Consider the following 18,536-nt stretch of genomic DNA (forward strand, 5'->3'; position numbering starts at 1 on the left):
CAAAAGAATAGTTTTTGGGCGATTTATAGACATTGACATGGTGTTTAACAGCTCAATTATCCATCACATGTTGCTGAGAGAAGTGACGAGGACAAGATCAGACTCAATGTCATTCCCTGTTTGTGGAAAGGTTGTCACTTTTTTGAAGGATGACTTTTTGTTGATGATTGGTTTGTGGCAATCCCCAACACGAGTTGATCAGAACCAACAGTCCTCGTATGTACTTGTTATCAAGTATTTTGATAATTGAGTGACGAAGGACACCTTACATCTCCGTCAACTTGAAGAAAATAAAAGGAGTTAGAGTTTGAAAATGATGATGATGCTGTGAAAATCATAGTAGTCTACTATACTGAGGTCGCAATGATGGGGAAAAACAAACAAAAAAATGCAGTGGATCTCAAACATTTTAAGGACGTTCAAAACTTAGAGTACTACAACAGTCTTGATTGGGGTACCATTATTTGGGAGAGGACATTGGATGCACTAAAGACTATGTTGAATGATAAGAGCAGTCTATACAAGACGAAGGTCAAAGGAAATAAAAATTATATTGTGAAGTACTTTTTACGTGGATTTCCACAAGCATTCCAGGTGAATTTGCTTAACATAATAATCGTGTTTTTTGATTTAACATTACTATTGTTCTTAATATATTTTAAATTTTATTTAAGTATGGACGTACGAGATCCTAGCTTCATCGATAGCTGGGAACATTGCGGAGCGAAAGAACAAGGTGGTTTTGCCCCGCATATTACGATGGTCATGCTCCCACTCAGTATCCTTCAAAGTACTCGAGAGAGAGATATTCAAGTCTAACAATGTACATTTACTTTATGCATAATATGTTTATCTGGTTGTTAAATTGACACTAACCAATTTACTGGGTTGTTAATGCAGATAAATGTTAAATAGGGTACTGTCATGTTAGATGCTGAGAGGGAGTTTCGGGATACCCCAGTGGATAGATGACCTATATTTAATCTAGATGCGGATGATGATAGTTCTGAAAGTGGCAATTGGTCGACTAGTGATGGGGGTAGTCCTGAAAGTGAAAGTGATGGTGATGATCATCGTAGAGATGACAATGATGAAGTTGTCAGGGTGGAGGGAGGGGATGATCTTGAGCATTCTAAGCACGAGGATTCTGAATATGGAAAGGTGGAAAGAGGGACATATACACCTAGTGATGATATGTTCCATGATGTGATGGGGAACGTACGCGATGAGGACGAGTTGAACCAACTTGATGTCTATCTTGTGGACTCCCATAGAGAGTGACCTGTGGATGAGGAGTGTCCTGAGTGTGCTGCCCACCGTAGGGAGGGAGCCAATCCCGACGATTCTATTTATTCGTACCTGCAGACCATTTGCAGTTCACTATCGAGGTTGGATGGCCATATATCGGGTTTAAATAGTCGTGTATCTAGTATGGAGGAAAACATGACGGACATGAAAGGGAAATTGTCAGCCATCCTGTCACTGTTGCAGTCTATGTGCAAGGTTTGCATTTACTATCATTTTATGTCTTTATGTGCTTAGTTTTTACGTGTTCGTGAACTCATCATTTTACTTTACTAATTGAAGGATTCCATGGTGAATGAGGAGACGACCAGGTCATCCATCCCATCTCGAGATCCTGATACCAATAATGCGACTGCCTCTGACACTCCCATCCCCCCTCTACAGCCCGATACCACCACTTCACCTACTTCCACCCCCCTTTACAGCCTGATACCACCATGACATCACCAATTGACGTTGAATCTATAGAGGCCGACGTCCCACAAATAGAGCCCGACATGTCTGCCTTACTCACCATGCCACATACAGAGGCTGACATGTCTGGCATCCTAGAGGCCGACACTTCTGGGATTGTTATGACCACAGAAAGAGTTACACTGGTGAGTAATTTATTGATCAGTAATCTTTGTTTATATTTTTATATTTCTTGATGAGTAATATTTTATTATCTGTTTATGTAGGAATCTTGAAGAATTAGTCGTAAGAGGAAACCTATTGATAAATATACACCTCCAGCTCAAGTAAAGAAGAAAAATGTGGTTAAGCATCCTCTCCCAGGTGTAGCTACGTCACTATCCAGAGTGATTGTCACATATAACGTAGCACATGATGTTCCACACAATATCCTTACAGAAATGATGAGCTGGATCTTGGACAACAATATGGACAATGAGGTTCGAGAGAACTTCTTTAAACCACTTGCCAAACAATTCTTCAAGGAATTGATTACCCTGAATTCGTTGGTCGAATGCGATGTAAGTTTCCTAGTCTTGACTTTTTTACATGTTGGCTATCTTGTACTTTTACTGACATAGTAATTTTTCATGCAGACCATAAATACTTTATTTTATTTTATGAAAGAAAAATTTTATACCCGGCCTGACATGTGCATGCACAAGTTCACCATCTTGTCAATTGGTGTTACGGTAAATTTTGATATTTTGTTTCTTAACTTCTCATTATATTTCGTTACTAAACTTCTCATTTTATTTGACAGAGTTACCTTAATGCTCGTGGCGGGGTATTTAAATGAATAAAGAATAAGACACTTTTGGAGGCTGCCCTAGCATGGGAAGATGAAGACACGTATAAGAACTACGTCACCGATAAATTCGATGTCAAATGGGCAGATGCGGATTTTGGTTATACGGCGATCAATATCAATGACCACTAGATGGTCCTTGCAATGAACATTAACAGAGGCCACATATTCGTGTTCGATTCATTTCTGTCATACACACCAATGACAAAGCTGGTGAATTGGCTAGAGCCATTGACAGTCACAGTACCATCCCTACTTCACTACTGTGACGTGGATCGTTCAAAGCCGGACCTATCCACAGCCCGTTGGAAAATCTCGCGACCTATGAACGTTGACATACAACACGAGTCACTTGATTGTGGCATCTTCGCAATCAAATTAGATTCGTCTGTAATCACTTAGGAGAATATGAGTGAATATAGGATGTAGTTAGCGTATCAACTATGGGCAAACACTCCATATTTTTTATGTGTATAGAACATGTATTTTTTATTGTATTTTTTATGTATGTAAAAACATTTATTTTTTATGTATAATGGAGCTACTGCTCTTTTCATTGTATAGTCGAACATGTATTTTTTATGTAAGATCAAAGTTCAAAGTTCAATATCATAATTTTATCAGAACATGCATAATGAAGCTACTGCTCTTTTCATTGTATAGTCAAACATGTATTTTTTATGTAAGTTCAAAGTTCAAAGTCCAATATCATAATTTTATTAGAACATGCATAATTGAGCTACTGCTCTTTTCATTGTATAAATGGTATGTAGAACATTATATGGTTCAAGGTCCAAAGTTCAAACATTGAGAGAGCGAGATTTTGAGAGAGAGCGAGGTTTTAAGAGAGAGTGAGATTTTAAGAGAGAGCGAGATTGAGAGAGTGAGGTTTTGAGAGAGCGCGAGATTTTGAGAGAGAACGAGATTGAGAGAGTGAGATTGAGAAAGTATGAAGTTAAGTATGAAGATTGAGAGAGTATGAAGTTATTGTTTTTTGTTACAAGTATGAACATTGAGAGAGTATGAGTTTTATTGTTTTTTGTTACAAGTATGAACATTGAGAGAGTATGAAGTTATTATTTTTTGTTACACAGTTATGAAATACTGAGAGAGTTATGGAAGTTTATTGTTTTTTGTTACAAGTATGACATTGAGAGAGTATGAAGTTATTGTTTTTTGTTACAAGTATGAAGATTTGAGAGAGTATGAAGTTATTGTTTTTTGTTACAAGTATGAATATTGAGAGAATATGAAGTTATTGTTTTTTGTTACAAGTATAAAGATTGAGAGAGTATGAAGTTATTGTTTTTTGTTACAAGTATGAGCATTGAGAGAGTATGAAGTTATTGTTTTTTGTTACAAGTATGAAGATGGAGAGAGTATGAAGATTGAGAGAGTATGAAGATTGCTATTATAAAAATACTCCAGCTTATTATTGTTTTTTGTTTACAAGATGAAAGTATGAAATATGAAGTGTTACAAGTATGAAGTATGAAAAAGTATAAAGTATGTTACAAGTATGAAAAAGTATGAAGTATGTTACAAGTATGTTACAAGTATGACGTATGAAAAACTGATCAATGGTATTTATAACAAATGAAATGTTACAAGTTAGTTACAAACTAAACTAGATGAGAGGTGTTTGTGTCACGGTCTCTGGCATTTTCAACACGTCGCACAGTTGTAAGTAGTTCTGTACAATTTTGGTGGTTATGCCCATAATTCCCACACCAACCACATTTCATTTGTCTGCAAAATTCTCCTTTGGATGGTATTCTTCTCACTCTCCGTCGTCCGGCTTGTGGCACAAACTTCGGAGGAAGGAAAATCTTTTCTACATATCCAGAAGGTCTCTTCCATTCAGATATGTGGCCAAGTGGATTTATAGGCTCCGCATACGCAGTCATTAGAGAGTCCACTGTATAAAATTGACTGCAAAGACTGTGGATAAGTATATTTCGTTCCTTGGCAGCAACTATTGCATGCGAACACAGGATACCAAGTGAGTCGAATTCCTTATACGCGCATTTCTTCGTGTGAAGATTGACAATACCGTCCAATCGATTATCTCGCACGTGTACTCGATAACAATCAATATGCTCTACCCGATATCGTCTGCCCTTATTGGCCTCACTTGTCAATCGGGTTTTACAATAGTCAGAGTGCAATGTCATTCGAGATGCCCAGTAATTCCTCCATTCGTAGAACCACGATTGGAGCATTCCTCTAACATGTTCAATCAAGCATACTATGGGCAATAGTCGATACTCTTTAGTTAACGAATCGAAACACTCTGCACTATTGGATGTCATGTTATCATATCTTCGTTCTATTTGGTAAACCCGTGCCCACCTTTGAAGACCGATGTCTTCCAAATATTTCGTGACAACACCGTCTCGAAAACTACGGAGTTCGTCCCATTTTTTCTGGAACTCTTTCATGTGAAATGTCCTTGCTGCATCTCTAAATATCCCAACAACCGTGCTATCCTTAAAGTTTGTAACTAGATTTTGTTCTATATGCCATGTGCACAATCCATGAAATGTCGTGGAAAAAAATGCACGAATAGCATTGTCGATAGATACTATCCGATCAGACACAAATACCAGATTATCGGGTTCTCCGATACTGCATTTCAAGTTTGACATAAACCATTTCCATGATTGATCAGTTTCATTGTCCACTATTGCATATGCTAGTGGATATAATTGATTGTTCCCATCCATAGAAACCACAACCAACATGGCGCCTTTGTATTTTCCTTTCAAGTGCGACCCATCAACAATAATACAAGGCCAACAACTTGCGAAACCTCTAATATAAGGCCCTAATGCCATAAACATATACTTGAAATGCATCTCATCTTCAAGTTTGATCTCAAAGACTATACCCAGATTCTTTATTTTTAACGCATCTCCATAAGCATATAGTATGGAGTATGAGTATTCTGGAATAACTCTAGTGAGATCATACGCGGCTTCCCTTGCACACCACGCTTTATAACTTATGTTCATGTCATAATCTCTTCTCATATCCTCAACGATATGACAAGGTTTATAAATACATCCTATTCTCGTGAACTTATCTTTAATGAGCTGACCAACAACCGTAGCAATTGCTTGTCTATAGTCGTGATTCAGAATTCCAATGGAACATGTATGCAAACTGTAGTACTTTGTGATCTTGAATATATCAGACCCTTCCATTTTGACTACACGAAGGCTCCACTTACATGTATCCCCAATACATTTGACAGTGAACAGAGATTTGGTTGAATTCCTGACCTTAAATTCAAAATTTTTGTTGATGGATAGAATAGATAATCTCATTTTCAAGTCCTTTTTGCTAAAAAATAGTTGACCAACTTCAACGTCCTCTGTCTTAGATGAAGAGGTGTCAGGCATAATCAACTCTATCCTATGACTTGAAGACACAGATGGTGGAACCACTGAAGCTGTTGTAGAACGACGCACATCTCCATGAACACGATCCATTTCATTCAATCCTGCTGGTTACTCATTCACATCCACTGAAGGACCACAATCCATATAATCGAATGTTGATGGTACAGTGTTGGTAAACAATGGAATATCATCCTCTTCTCGACGAAACTGATATGATTCCTCATATTGTTTGACCATAGTTGTATCATCATAACTCACATTTCCAAACCTCATTCCAATATTTTCGTCATGATTAGATTTCAACGTTACAGCTATTTGAAGTCTACTAAGCTCTTCTCGCAAAAGAAAAAAACGAACATCATCATCATTCCTTATACATTGTGGATGGGCTTTAAATTCAAGCTTATATTTAACTTTCAGTATAAGATCAAACTCTGAAGAACTGACATTTGTAACCTTATAAATGTGAGATTTAAGTTCTTCATACTTCAATGTATGAGGCACAATGATTCCTGTCAACTGTCCCCCAATATATGAACTTTCATTCTCATCCCAATCACCTCCATATCAAATAAGTAGACACTTTTCTATCATCGTACAAAGTAAGAGAACATCTGTCATTAAGTTGTACAAGCAATTGAAGTGTATTCTCGCTCTCTCTCTTAATCTCGCTCTCTCTCTTAATCTCACTCTCTCTCTTAATCTCGCTCTCTCTCAAAATCTCGCTCCCTCTCAAAATCTCGCTCTCTCTCGTAATCTCGCTCTCTCTCTTACTCTTGCTCTCTCTCTTACTCTTTCTCTTTCTTACTCTCTCCCAATACAAAATTTCGTAATGCTACCTTTCCAGAAATAACACAGCAAAAATAATTAAACAGACTCAAAATAATGAAACACCTTTCTGAAAAATCTATTCCGTTCTGAAAAAGCCTCATCTTGGAAATCCCCGTTCGAAAAATCTTCGTTCAACAAAACACCATAAAAAACCAGAGAAGTAATCACCTTTGAAATGGAGTTTAGAGTTTAAAGAAATCATTATTGTATTGTGTTTAGGTATTATTGATTTGATTTGAGGCTTTCGTCGTGAAAATTGTCAAATCATTCGTACACTGACAAGCAATCACATCAAATCGGGAATTTCAAGCGAGAGCGAGAGCGTTTAATCAGACGAGAGCGAGATTTACCTTGTGTGGCTGGTGTAAGGGCAATTTACGTAATTTGATATGACGATTATGTCAGTAAAGGGTCAATTGACATTATTTTTTAAAAATTGGTCATTTGAGGTTTTGGGCTAAAAAATTGGGTCATCTGTACAAATTTTCTAATAATCTTTTGCTCATTCCATGTAGAAATAAAGTTTCCAATTAGTCTAATTGGATAAATTAATGTCCCCACGATGACTCATAGCAATTAATGATATGCTATGAATAGACCACTAGATATTCAAGAACAAATTCATTTTTGTATATGGAAGTGGAAGAAAAATGAACTGGGCAGGTCAATTTCATTGGCTGGAATTTCTACTCATGATGAAATTTTCCAACTCCTTTAATCCTTCAAAGAGTTGGTTAGATTAAATTTTAAGCGTATTGAATGGAAGACTCGCCATTCAGAAGCTTTCAAAGTCAAGATGGTTGAACGGGTGATTCCATTTGCGACGACTTCCAAAGTCTCCTCTCCAAATTCTTCAATGCTCCACAAACTCATATCCATGTTCATCAATAGCTTCAACTTTCCACTCCTGCTCCACAGTTCCATATTTCTTCCAAATGTCTACTCCTTTAGAGTAATCTCTCAAATCTCTCTTTCCCTTTTCTTGAATTTTGATTTCCTTTGATTTCCAGAGAATTTTGAGGATTTGATGAATCCCCATTTTGTGTTTTTGGTTAAATTGAAGGTATATTAGTAGTACGTTTTGTAATGAGTTTTTATTATTGTCTTTTTGAGCTTTTTTTAGGTATTATCGCTCACTCCCACCTGTGAGCAAACTGTATGGAGTGAGCTGTTTGATGACCACTGCTGCTTACTATCTTCAGCTTTATGACGACGAGAACATAGCTCTGTTCTACAGTCTTGTAATTAAAAAGTTTCAGGTAATATAACTTCACATTTTGGCTCATACTAATGTGTAAAAGATGGTTTTATAGTTGCCAAATTTTCTTTTCTGCAATTTGTTTTGCCATAACTTCTTCATTCTCGAACAGGTTTGGAGGCTCATTACCAACTTCTTCTTCCTCGGCCCGTTTTCGTTTCAATTTGCTTTTCGTCTGATAATCATGTAAAAACCGTACCACACATTCAAGTGTTCATCTTTGTTTTTTGAGCTAGAAGCCTAAAAGTAAGATAGTAATAGAATCGTTATGATATTTACATAATCGTTATGCATTTTGAACTTCACAGAGCAAAATATGGTGTATCATTGGAGAGAGGACCCTTTGATAAAAGAACTGCTGACTATGTGTGGATGTTGTTTTTTGGAGCTCTTTCACTTCTGGTGAGTCTGATTTGAATTTTGTGCAAATTTTCTTCATGATATTTGACTGATCTGGATATGGTTGTCTGTATCATGGAATGTTGATGTTATTTTGATATTGGGAATTTCAAGGGCTGCAAAGCTTAAATTTCATTAACAAGAACAATGAGAAAATTCGCTACGATTTTGTCTTCTTTCAGGCTCTAGGATTTTGATTGCTAAGCTAAAAAAAAAGCTATTATTTGGCACTTTGATAAGGCTTCTACTGATGATATCTGCTATTACTAATTGGTTATAATTTCTTTTACTCTTCAGGTGATGGCTGCCGTTCCATATTGTTGGACTCCATTCATGGGAAGTTCCTTGGTTTTCATGATTGTCTACATCTGGGGCCGCGAGTTCCCAAATGCACGAATCAACATCTATGGTGTCGTTTCGTTGAAGGTTAGTAACACACTTTTTGTTTCGCAATTCAAAAGCATGAAATTTCCCTCGTAAATCTCTGTCAACTGCTTGAAAAGACAGTTTTGGCAATGTGAAATAGGATTTGATGGTCTCGTTTAATTTCCTATATTAGAAAACAAAAAAGGATTTAATTGTGGTTACTAAAGTCAGAACATGCTTCATTTTATGAGCTTATCTCTAGGCCAAACCATGATTTTTCATGAAAATATCAGTAGTTCATTATACAAATATTTTAATAGGTTTTCTGCCTCTTTAAAGGCTTCTTTTGGAATGATTTTTCAAGTGCTTAAAAAAACATAAAAACACTTTTTAAAGCACTTGAAAAATCATTTCAAATAGGCTCTAAGTTTGCCAACTTATGCAGTTGATCGATGATTTCGAATCTGGAATTTCTTTACTTTTTTTATCGGGTTATTAGTATTCCACAGGGATTCTATCTTCCTTGGGCAATGCTGGCTCTAGATCTAATCTTTGGCGATCCCTTGAAGCCAGACATTTTGGGAATGGTGGCAGGCCATCTTTATTACTTTTTGACTGTTCTACATCCTCTTGCCGGTGGGAAATTCATCCTCAAAACCCCTTTCTGGATGTATCCTTCATACTTCCATTCGTTACATTCATATACATGCATGCATGTATATACATACAAACATACATGTTTATATATACTGAAATATTAGATTACCTGAGTCCAAAGCTTAAAAGCTCCATTTGATAACACTTTCGTTTTTAGTTTTCACTTTTCTAAAAGGAATTCTTGACTTTCTAGTCAAATTCCGAAAACAAAACTACCTTTCTTTAGTTTTCAAAACTTGATTTAGTTTTTGAAAATGTTTGTAAAAAGTGAATAACAAGCTTAGAATCTTATGGATGAAAGTAATGTTTATAAGCTTAACTTAAAAATAAATAAATAAGTAAATAAATAACCAAATGTTATCATGACCAAAACTTTTGAATTGAGTAGGAAGACATCAAAATTTCCAAAGTTATAACCAAAAAAGAACCAAATATTTAAACTGATAAATACTAGCCTTGAAACCTCATTCTTCCATAGTTTCGGTAAGGTTTTTCTCGACGACGGAAAAAAATGAGTTATATGTCCTCGTCACCTTTTGTGTCGCTAGTATATGAAAATGAAATGAAGCTCATAACTTTCTAAGCTTGGGAATGGAAACTGGAAAGCAACCAATTATTAGTAAAAGCTTCCTTTTGGTTTGAGCTGCATTAATTGTTCTGTACAAACCTTAATAGCCTTACAGTCACAAGCTAGTAGCATACTGGGGTGAAGGGATTCAATTTAACTCTCCTGTACAACGTGACCCTTCTGCTGGTACTGCTTTTCGTGGAAGAAGCTACCGCCTCAATGCTACTCGAACGAGCACTCGGGAGCGAACACAAACACAAAGACGCTCTTCTCCCTCTCCACCACCACAGCGAGGCTCTAATCAGGATGAAGGAGCTGCTTTCCGTGGTCGAAGTTATCGTCTCGGTAGCTAAGTCTTTCTAGTTTGTGTTACTTGTATGATCATATTATGTATGATATTATTATCTGAAAACCTTCCAAAGCTAATTGTCTAGTGAACCACAAGTTGGTTCCATCAAAATTATTTCTTCTGGAGAAGTTTAGAATCCATATTTTGTAAGGAAACATGTATATTGGATATGCATAAGTGGGAAGAATTTAAACTTGTACCTACTTGCAGTTTCTATTGACAAGGATCCATGAGTCAGTATGTGAAAATAATATTTATGTGTTGCTTGTAATTTACATTCCATCTGATAATAATTTTTACCCTTTACCATCGCTATTGAAATCTCAACCAAACTTTAATAAAACAGAATTCAAAATTTGAAAAACTCTCGTTTTTGGATCCTTTTTCTGGTTCAGTTTTGTAAAAGCAGATATTAAGACTTATCCAAATTTGGAAAGAAAAAAAAACTACTTTTTGTTTTTGTATTATTTATAAAAGAGAGAACTAAAAACAAAATCACTTTGAAACAAAATTTACTCTTCCGAAAACATTTTCAAAAAGAAGATTGTGAAACCGAAACTATTTATAAAAAACCCTTCTTTTAGAAATCAGAAACTGAAGAACAAAATTGTTATCCAATGAACTGAGATGATTAGTAAGTCAAGTCTTAGAGGAATGAAGGAAAGAAAATGTCAAATAACAATGGTCAAGAAGGGTATCTAAAGCATCTAATATATCAATGTTGGATGGATAGGAGTTGTGAAAGAAGCATGTGCCACATTCCTCTTCTATTGTGCAGAAGTGATTTAGCTTGAGGGCCCTTAGTTGTAAAAGATGAAGAAAGCACATGGCTTTCTGACCAAAGTGGCAAATTTAATAACCATTTTTGTATAGAAAGAATCAGATCAGTATAGAAAAAAGTAGAGTGAGGGGAATACTTTTTTGTGGGTATCTGATTTCCCATCTTTTATTTGACCAAAAGGGAAATTATTTAGTATATTACTGTTGCAAATAAGGAAAATTGAAAATGAACCAATACCAACTAAAGATAGATCTGTTATCCATTTGTAGCAATTCTTTTTTGGAATACTAGTCTAGAGAACTTAGTGAATTTGAACTGCAAAACATTACCCTTTTCAATCTGAAGCTACTGAAACTAAGAATGGATTCATGTTCATCCGACTGCTCTTTCTGTTTAGAAGTTGTTTCTGATAATTCTTTTTCTTTTTTCTTTTCTTTAATTGCTCTTAAGGAATAGCTGTCAGAAGGGTAGAATGTCAATTTTAGGACTTGTTTTGTGAGTTGTTCTGAAAGACAGCCTTTTGCTTTTGTTTTTTTTAAAAAATGCTTTTAAGGATAGGTTTTCTGTATCTTGTGCATGATTAAGGTTATTGTGTACTTGGGGAAACTTTTCATAAATCCAAGATCTTGGAAGGAAGAATAGCTTAAACCATTATCAAAAACATGTTTCCTGTAAAACTATATCAGAAGAGAGAATTTTCCATACACTAATTATCTGACACATTTTATTGAATCTTTGTTCTAAAATGCAGTAACCTATTTTGCAAAACACTTTGTAAACAACTACTTGGCTTCAATCATGGATCATTTAACAAAATTTTCTTCAAAATACCAAACTGTTACAGCTTCTTTAGCCCTTAGATGCCAAAATTTTAGCCCCTCAGTTCCAGTGGTATTCCATATATGTACAGCAGAATCAATACCCTCTCAATCATGTTGGACATGGAGAAGTTAGTTCTCAAGAATTATACTGATACCAATTTGTTTTAAATCTTGTCCCTTTGACTGACTGCCATGTGGTGTAACATGCTCCAGAATCCCGACTACGTTCCGATTTCGTTGAGCTTCCGTAGTACTTGCTTCATACTAGGTCTAAGAGCAGGAGAAGGAGAACAACAAGCCATAGCAAGCTGAAAGAATTTGAGAATCTTTTCTTCAGTAACATGATTTCCATCAATGCTGCTGTATAGAAGTATTTCTGGATGGAATAAATCTGCAATTCTGTGTCCAAGAACAGCATTTCTCATAAAGTTAGGCAAGTAAAAATCCTCATCAGGAACAGTTGGCTTTTCGTTGAACGGTTCCTTCCCCGAAAGTAACTCGAGTAATATCACTCCATAGCTATAAATGTCAGTCTCCTCAGTTGCATCCTTCATCTTGATCAGCTCAGGAGCTTTGTATCCATTGGCTGCTGAGGCTTCAAGTATCTCTTGGGCAGATGGGGAATTCAACAGTAGATGAAGGCCAAAATCGGAGACATACGGTTCATAATTCCTATCCAAAAGAACATTTTTGGATTGAAGGTTCCCATGGATTGTTGGCTTTTGCAAGCCAGTATGAAGATGATCCAACCCTTTCGCAATACCAACCGATATCTTATTTATAACTCCCCATCTGTGCGAGTCGCCATTCCCATCTGCCAAATTGAATCGAAGTACATTAGTTTAACAAACATATTATAGACAAAGAACTTCTGATCCTGTTGATTGGATCAAGAGAAAGAGCATTATCCGGGAAAATAACAGATAAGCAAGTAGGAAAAAAAAAAAAGATCCATTGTTTATGTAGAAACAGAGAAAAACATAGAGACCTTGGATTTGTTTACCTCTAATGAACTGAGCTAGATTTCCTCTCCTGTAAAATGGATGAATGAGAAGCTTCTCTGCTCTTGGACCTGAATAGAATCCCAAAAGAGGCACCAAATTTTGGTGTCTTATAGAACCCAAAAACTCAATTTCACTGACAAAATCTTCAAGTCCAGCAGTACAAACTGGCCTCAGAAACCTCAGCAGCCTTACTGTGTTGCTTCCTTGCAAATAAGCCTTATACAAAGTTCCATGGTTGGCTTTCCCAATCACTTCCCCAGGAGCTTCCAATATATCTACAATGGTAAGGTCCTGTCCACCTTGAAAACACACCAATTCTTCTCTTTCTTCCTCCTCTTTATCCCTATCCTGTTTTCTCTCTATGTCATTGTATTCATCAATATCCTTCCCTTTTCCCCTTCTGTTCAAGAAGATGAGAAAGAGAATCACCAAAACTGCAACTAAAACCACTCCAAGAGCTAGATTCAGCAACTGGGTCATCTTCTTTTGATGGAAAGTTTGCTTCTTTGAACAGAAAAAAAAAGGGTTAACTAAGAGAAGAAGAACCTTCAAAACTCAAAGAGTTTCATGGCTTCATTTCTTCTTTGCAGTGTTTACAAAAGAAATGAAGTGGAAAAGAGAAGAAGAGGAACTGTTGCTTTAGAATGAGCATTGGATCAAGAGAAGAATAAGGTTATTATTATTATTATTATTGTTATTGCATTATGGGTCATTTCAGAAGGCAGAGAGAGAAATTGCATAAAAGACAGATCTGAGCCATGTGATGGCCATGGCTGATTGACGGCTATGTTTGTGCAGAAACTTTGAATTTTAATTCCATTTCAACAAGCGAGAATGTCTCTTTGCTCAATTATGTCTAAGGACAATGATGAGTTTTCTTAGATTCAAAACAAACATACTCATTACTACATTTTATACAATATAGTATGTTTTTCCCTTCCTGTATACTCCTTGGGCAATAAAATGAAAGTTTGGTCACAACCTAACTTACTCGTTTAAAAGTCAAAGCGAACGTAGCTCAATATCCATAAAGTATGTGTTTTCTGTTTCGAGATCAGAGGCAAAAAAAATGTTTACAATCAAAATATTCTTTTGATTTAATTACAAGGTTTGTCTTTAAACCTTTGAAATTTGTATCTATTTGATCTGTAAAGTCTCTAAATTTTTAATTTTGTATGTTACAAGTTACTACCAAGTTTGAGTTCTTTTAAAAATTAGTTGGTTTATTAGATATAAACTTGAACTTATTTTAAAATTTCAATTTTATGTTGGGTAGTTTCACGAATTTAAAAGATTTTAAAAGTTTAGGACTAAATTTTATAACTCTCAAAGTTTATATACAAATTTCAAATAAATTTATAACTTAATTCATTCTTTTTCATGAAGTGTAAATTTATTTACGATTAAAGTACAAGCTTAATCTCTGAACTTTCATGTTTCTATCTAATAAGTTCAAGAATTTTCAATGATGAGTCAAATAGATCCTTTACATATTTAACATCTTTTAAAATTAACAAATTTATTAAACATAAAATTGAATTGTATATAATAAGACATTTAATTTTTAATTTTGTGTCCATATGTAACTAATAAGTAGAAAACTCAATAACTTATTAGTTACGAAATAAAAAATTAAAGTAATTATTAAACATTTTTTAAAGTTTAAGAGTTTATTAGACAAAAATATGAAAATTCAGAAATATGTTAAGACACTATTTAATACAAACATAAAACTTCATGGACTGTGTTTATAGTTTAATCTTCATTTGTTATTGTTTTTTCCTTAAAGAAAAGGAAAGGTTTTATCCATATGTAAAATTTAAATACTTTTTAAAGAGTTGTTTTTTTCTTCTTTTTAATCCAAAATTTGAGCCTTTTATGATCATATGCACTTTAATTTGCTTTAGACATGTCAAGCCAGAAGTGTACTTGCATGCTTAGATGACAGCTAAAGAGATAGAGCATTTTCCCCTTTTTCTTTTTCTTTTTTTCTTTTTCTTCTTTTCTTCCCTTTTTTCTTTTTTAATTATATAATTCAAATGTAAAAAAGATTGATTTTTTCTGTTACCAATGTTAGGTGTTACCTTTAAATTTTTTATTCAATATTCGAATCTGTGTGTTTTTTATGTGTCTTAAAAGAGTTTTTTTTTTTTTTTTCCTTTTTAAAAAATAAATTTTGTGTTAATGGAATTAATGGTAAAAATCTTTATATTTTAGAAAATTGTATATTTTCCTCTTAAATAAACTTAATCTAGATGAAAAATAGTAACACATATTTGTAATTTTGAATTTTTTCTGTTTCTATCGTATTAAGGGTAGGTTTGGATTGACTTAGAAAAAATATTTTTCAAAAAATTCGTTTTTATGTAAATATCTTTTGGTCAAAACTATTTAAATTACATTTCAAAAACTATCTTAAGTGGTTGCAAACAATTCGATTTTTTAGATGATTTTTTCATTTTAAATTAAATACTTAATTCAAAATTTTAGTAAGAAAAAAATTAGTCTCTACTCGTGTCCTAGTCTGAGTACCCCAATAATCTTAGCCGTAAACGACGTACCATAATTTTTTTAAAAAAAATAAAAAGAGATATAACTGTAACGATCAAATGTAGAGTTTTCTTAAATTACATTACTCCATATTTGAGAGAATATTTTGAATGAGGGGTTATAGTGTAAAGATACCTTGGTAATCTATCCAAGAAAAAACATGAAGTTCAGTTTCAATTTTTTTTTAAAAAAAGATAAAATTAAATATTACTAATCATATGATATCTATTCTAAAATCCAAAATTTCAAATTTTAATATTATTAGTCATGTGATTTCTCTCATACACACATGGATCTAATGTCTTTTTCTTCTTTCCTTTTTATTAATTTTAATTACAAATGAGAAAACAAATTATTTAAAAATACATATTCTTCTCAAACCAAGATAGTTTGTTTGGTAGGCAACCTAAAAATAGATTTTTGAAAACAAGAAATTCAAAGAAAACAAAATTGTATTTCATGTTTCCAAATATATGACTGGTAGCAGATTTAGAAATTAAATTCAAAATGTATTTTATATTATATTTATAAATCATAAAAATTTATTAAATATCGGATTGAATATAATTATCAATAATTAATTTATGAACGTATTTTATGCAAAAAAAAAATGTATAATATTTATTTTGCAATATCATATAATACATATTTTAATTTTATAAAAACAATTGAATTTATAACCTGAAATACTATATTTATTTTATTTTTTCTAATATAATCCTTCATTTTAAAATTTTAAATTCAAAATTTGGATACATAGAAAACGTAAAAATGTTATTTTCAAAATTTGTACGGTTTAGATCAAAGAATCTAAAAACATACGAATTGTCTACCCAGCGCGTATTCGTTAAACTCAATGAATCTAAAAACATAAAATAAAATCTGAATTGTTTACCAGATATATACTTTTTTTATTTTTTCAAAATGTACCTACAATAAACTACACAAACATTATTTAATCTACCTCCTCTGTTCGTCCAATATTTTTTTTAAAAAAAAAATATTCATTTTTTTACTTATTTTAATTTTATATGAAAATTGGTAGCTTTTGAAAAGTGGACGTTTAGAAATTTTCTTTGTCATCTAATTTTGGAAAATATTATTGAGAAGGATCTTAATTCTTTTAATTTTGGTTAGTGACCCACAAAACCAACTTTTGTCAATACATAATTATATTAACAACAAACAAAATACATATTCATTGGTCACCATCCCAACAAAATCACACTTTCATTTCCTTACGAAACAATAATTACCCACTAAATATCTTTTTTTATATTACTATTTTTTTTTTGTTTAAATTTTCATTTACTAAGCAATTTATTAAACAAAAAAGTTTCATTTAATTGTTAGTAATGAAAAATATTTTTTGTATGTCAAAATTTTCATTTAAAAATATTTAGAAGACTTAAAGTTTGTACTATCTATTTTGAATAGATATCAAAGGCTCAATTTCTTCCTATCACTTACGATGACCAAAACTATCCGAATGTAATAAAATAAATAATTATTGATTTTTTCATTTTTAAACCTTTTACTTTCATAATTTACATAAATATGGGATTTTCAAAAATAGAAAAATAAGAAAAATTATTTATACAAAATAGTAAAATTTTAATTTTTTATAGAGGTTGATAAAAATCTATCCATGTCTAAAACAGATAGAAGTCTATCGCTAATAAAGTCTATTAGTGTCTATCAATATTCTTTTTCGTTGTTTCCGTAAATAATTTGATTTTTTTTTTATCTGTGAAAATTTTTCTTAAAAAATATATTAAGTTGTTTATACTTATTGTAGTTTTATATTTGGAAAAAGAATAATACGAATATGTGCTTTACGAATTTGAAATGCAAAAGGCAAATACTTAAGAAATTGGTGAATGAAAATTTATTCCTTCCCAGATGAATTATAACCTCTTTTGTTTTTCCTTTGAAGAAATATATATAACAATATATTATTGTTCTTACAAATTAATTTTTCAAAGGCAGTAAATTAATTAGTGATGGGTTAAAGATTTTTAGACTACTTAATAACCTAGACAAGTTTCATTTCTTCATTTTTATTTCTTCAATAGGAATAAAAACATCCATCTTAATTTAGTTCAACTAATTATAATATATATTTTCAACTAAAATATCAAAAGTTCGAGTTGGAATCCCCGTCCCTAATATTTAAAAAAATATCTTTTTTATTTTTTATTTATTAATTTTGGTAGAGCAAATGGGATAGATCGTACTTTTAGAATTTGGGGAGACGTAAATCTTGCCATTTTTTTTTTTTTTTTGACAATACGTAGGATGGAGGAATCAAATTTCTAGCTAAATCTTATTCAATTGAATTATGTTTAAGTGACTCCGATATTATACTCTCAATATATTTCTTATCAAAAGGTAAAAAATAGTGTGATTTATTAAAATTTTAAAAACTAGCACCAAGATAATGTCCACAAATTTAGGAGGATTAAGTGGTCTAATGATAAAAAGAAGTGAAAGACTTTGATGTGATGTGAAGACATTTTTGGTGGCAATTCATCCTATTTAGTCAACTTTTAATAGGAAACAACATGAAATTTGATGCATTTCTCCATTTTGAAGTCTTAGAAAAATTACCTTTAATCTCATTCTTTATTACAGAGAATAATTGTAGGGTACCCTACTAATTTGGTGCAAAATCAAACCCTTCCAGAAATGATTGCTCCTCTTTTTTCTTAACTAATAAAAACAACAAAAAATAAAATGAAATAAAACAATTGCCATTCTAAATTAATGGTGTAAGAAGGGATTAGATTTCAAAGAATGTTCTTTTGAATTCCAACGAATATATAGGACTTAATCACTTTCATTTGTTAATATTTTAATACACTACACATTGAAATTTCTTTTTTTTTTAAAAAAAAAAATTATATTAAAATTTTTTACCATTTCGAAAGTGACTTAGAGAAATATTACAAGTAAGTCGGTTTAAAAACTATTTAATTTTTT

General features: G+C 32.8%; 3 protein-coding genes and 1 long non-coding RNA gene across 4 annotated transcripts; 2 read left to right on the forward strand and 2 right to left on the reverse strand.

The window, feature by feature from the left end:
* Positions 1-910: 910 nt before the first annotated feature.
* Positions 911-2,273, forward strand: LOC120070288. Its single transcript, XR_005479845.1, has 3 exons — positions 911-1,503; positions 1,588-1,904; positions 1,986-2,273. It is a non-coding gene; the product is annotated as an uncharacterized LOC120070288 (long non-coding RNA).
* Positions 2,274-4,188: 1,915 nt separating this feature from the next.
* On the reverse strand, positions 4,189-6,060 carry LOC120078560. Its single transcript, XM_039032840.1, has 4 exons — positions 5,928-6,060; positions 5,799-5,850; positions 4,919-5,689; positions 4,189-4,792 (listed from the first exon to the last, which is right to left on the reverse strand). Exons 1-4 carry the CDS (start codon positions 6,058-6,060, stop codon positions 4,189-4,191), a joined length of 1,560 nt encoding a protein of 519 aa, XP_038888768.1.
* Positions 6,061-7,464: 1,404 nt separating this feature from the next.
* LOC120081585 (derlin-1.1-like) lies at positions 7,465-10,621 on the forward strand. Its single transcript, XM_039036645.1, has 7 exons — positions 7,465-7,753; positions 7,925-8,060; positions 8,172-8,245; positions 8,368-8,461; positions 8,756-8,884; positions 9,334-9,494; positions 10,165-10,621. Exons 1-7 carry the CDS (start codon positions 7,737-7,739, stop codon positions 10,400-10,402), a joined length of 849 nt encoding a protein of 282 aa, XP_038892573.1. The 5' UTR covers positions 7,465-7,736; the 3' UTR covers positions 10,403-10,621.
* A 1,209-nt stretch (positions 10,622-11,830) lies between these two features.
* LOC120073246 (putative kinase-like protein TMKL1) lies at positions 11,831-13,780 on the reverse strand. The gene is made up of 2 exons (XM_039025975.1): positions 13,004-13,780; positions 11,831-12,814 (listed from the first exon to the last, which is right to left on the reverse strand). The coding sequence occupies exons 1-2, from the start codon at positions 13,482-13,484 to the stop codon at positions 12,222-12,224; spliced, it is 1,074 nt and encodes a 357-aa protein (XP_038881903.1). The 5' UTR covers positions 13,485-13,780; the 3' UTR covers positions 11,831-12,221.
* Positions 13,781-18,536: the final 4,756 nt, after the last annotated feature.

This window comes from Benincasa hispida, chromosome 1 (assembly GCF_009727055.1).
Source record: "Benincasa hispida cultivar B227 chromosome 1, ASM972705v1, whole genome shotgun sequence".
NCBI lineage: Eukaryota > Viridiplantae > Streptophyta > Magnoliopsida > Cucurbitales > Cucurbitaceae > Benincasa > Benincasa hispida.

Bases quoted from the DNA above. Each gene is read 5' to 3' on its own strand.
- LOC120078560 (XM_039032840.1), bottom strand. From the start codon at position 6,060: ATGGATCGTGTTCATGGAGATGTGCGTCGTTCTACAACAGCTTCAGTG. The intron at 5,851-5,927 runs GTCAACTATTTT...TTTGAATTTAAG, and splicing joins GACAGAGGACGTTGAAGTTG to GTCAGGAATTCAACCAAATC. The intron at 5,690-5,798 runs GTAAGTGGAGCC...TCACGACTATAG, and splicing joins CAAATGTATTGGGGATACAT to ACAAGCAATTGCTACGGTTG.
- LOC120081585 (XM_039036645.1), top strand. The intron at 8,462-8,755 runs GTGAGTCTGATT...TTTACTCTTCAG, and splicing joins TTGGAGCTCTTTCACTTCTG to GTGATGGCTGCCGTTCCATA. The intron at 9,495-10,164 runs GTATCCTTCATA...ATAGCCTTACAG, and splicing joins CTCAAAACCCCTTTCTGGAT to TCACAAGCTAGTAGCATACT.
- LOC120073246 (XM_039025975.1), bottom strand. From the start codon at position 13,484: ATGACCCAGTTGCTGAATCTAGCTCTTGGAGTGGTTTTAGTTGCAGTT. The intron at 12,815-13,003 runs GTAAACAAATCC...TCAATTTGGCAG, and splicing joins TCTAGCTCAGTTCATTAGAG to ATGGGAATGGCGACTCGCAC.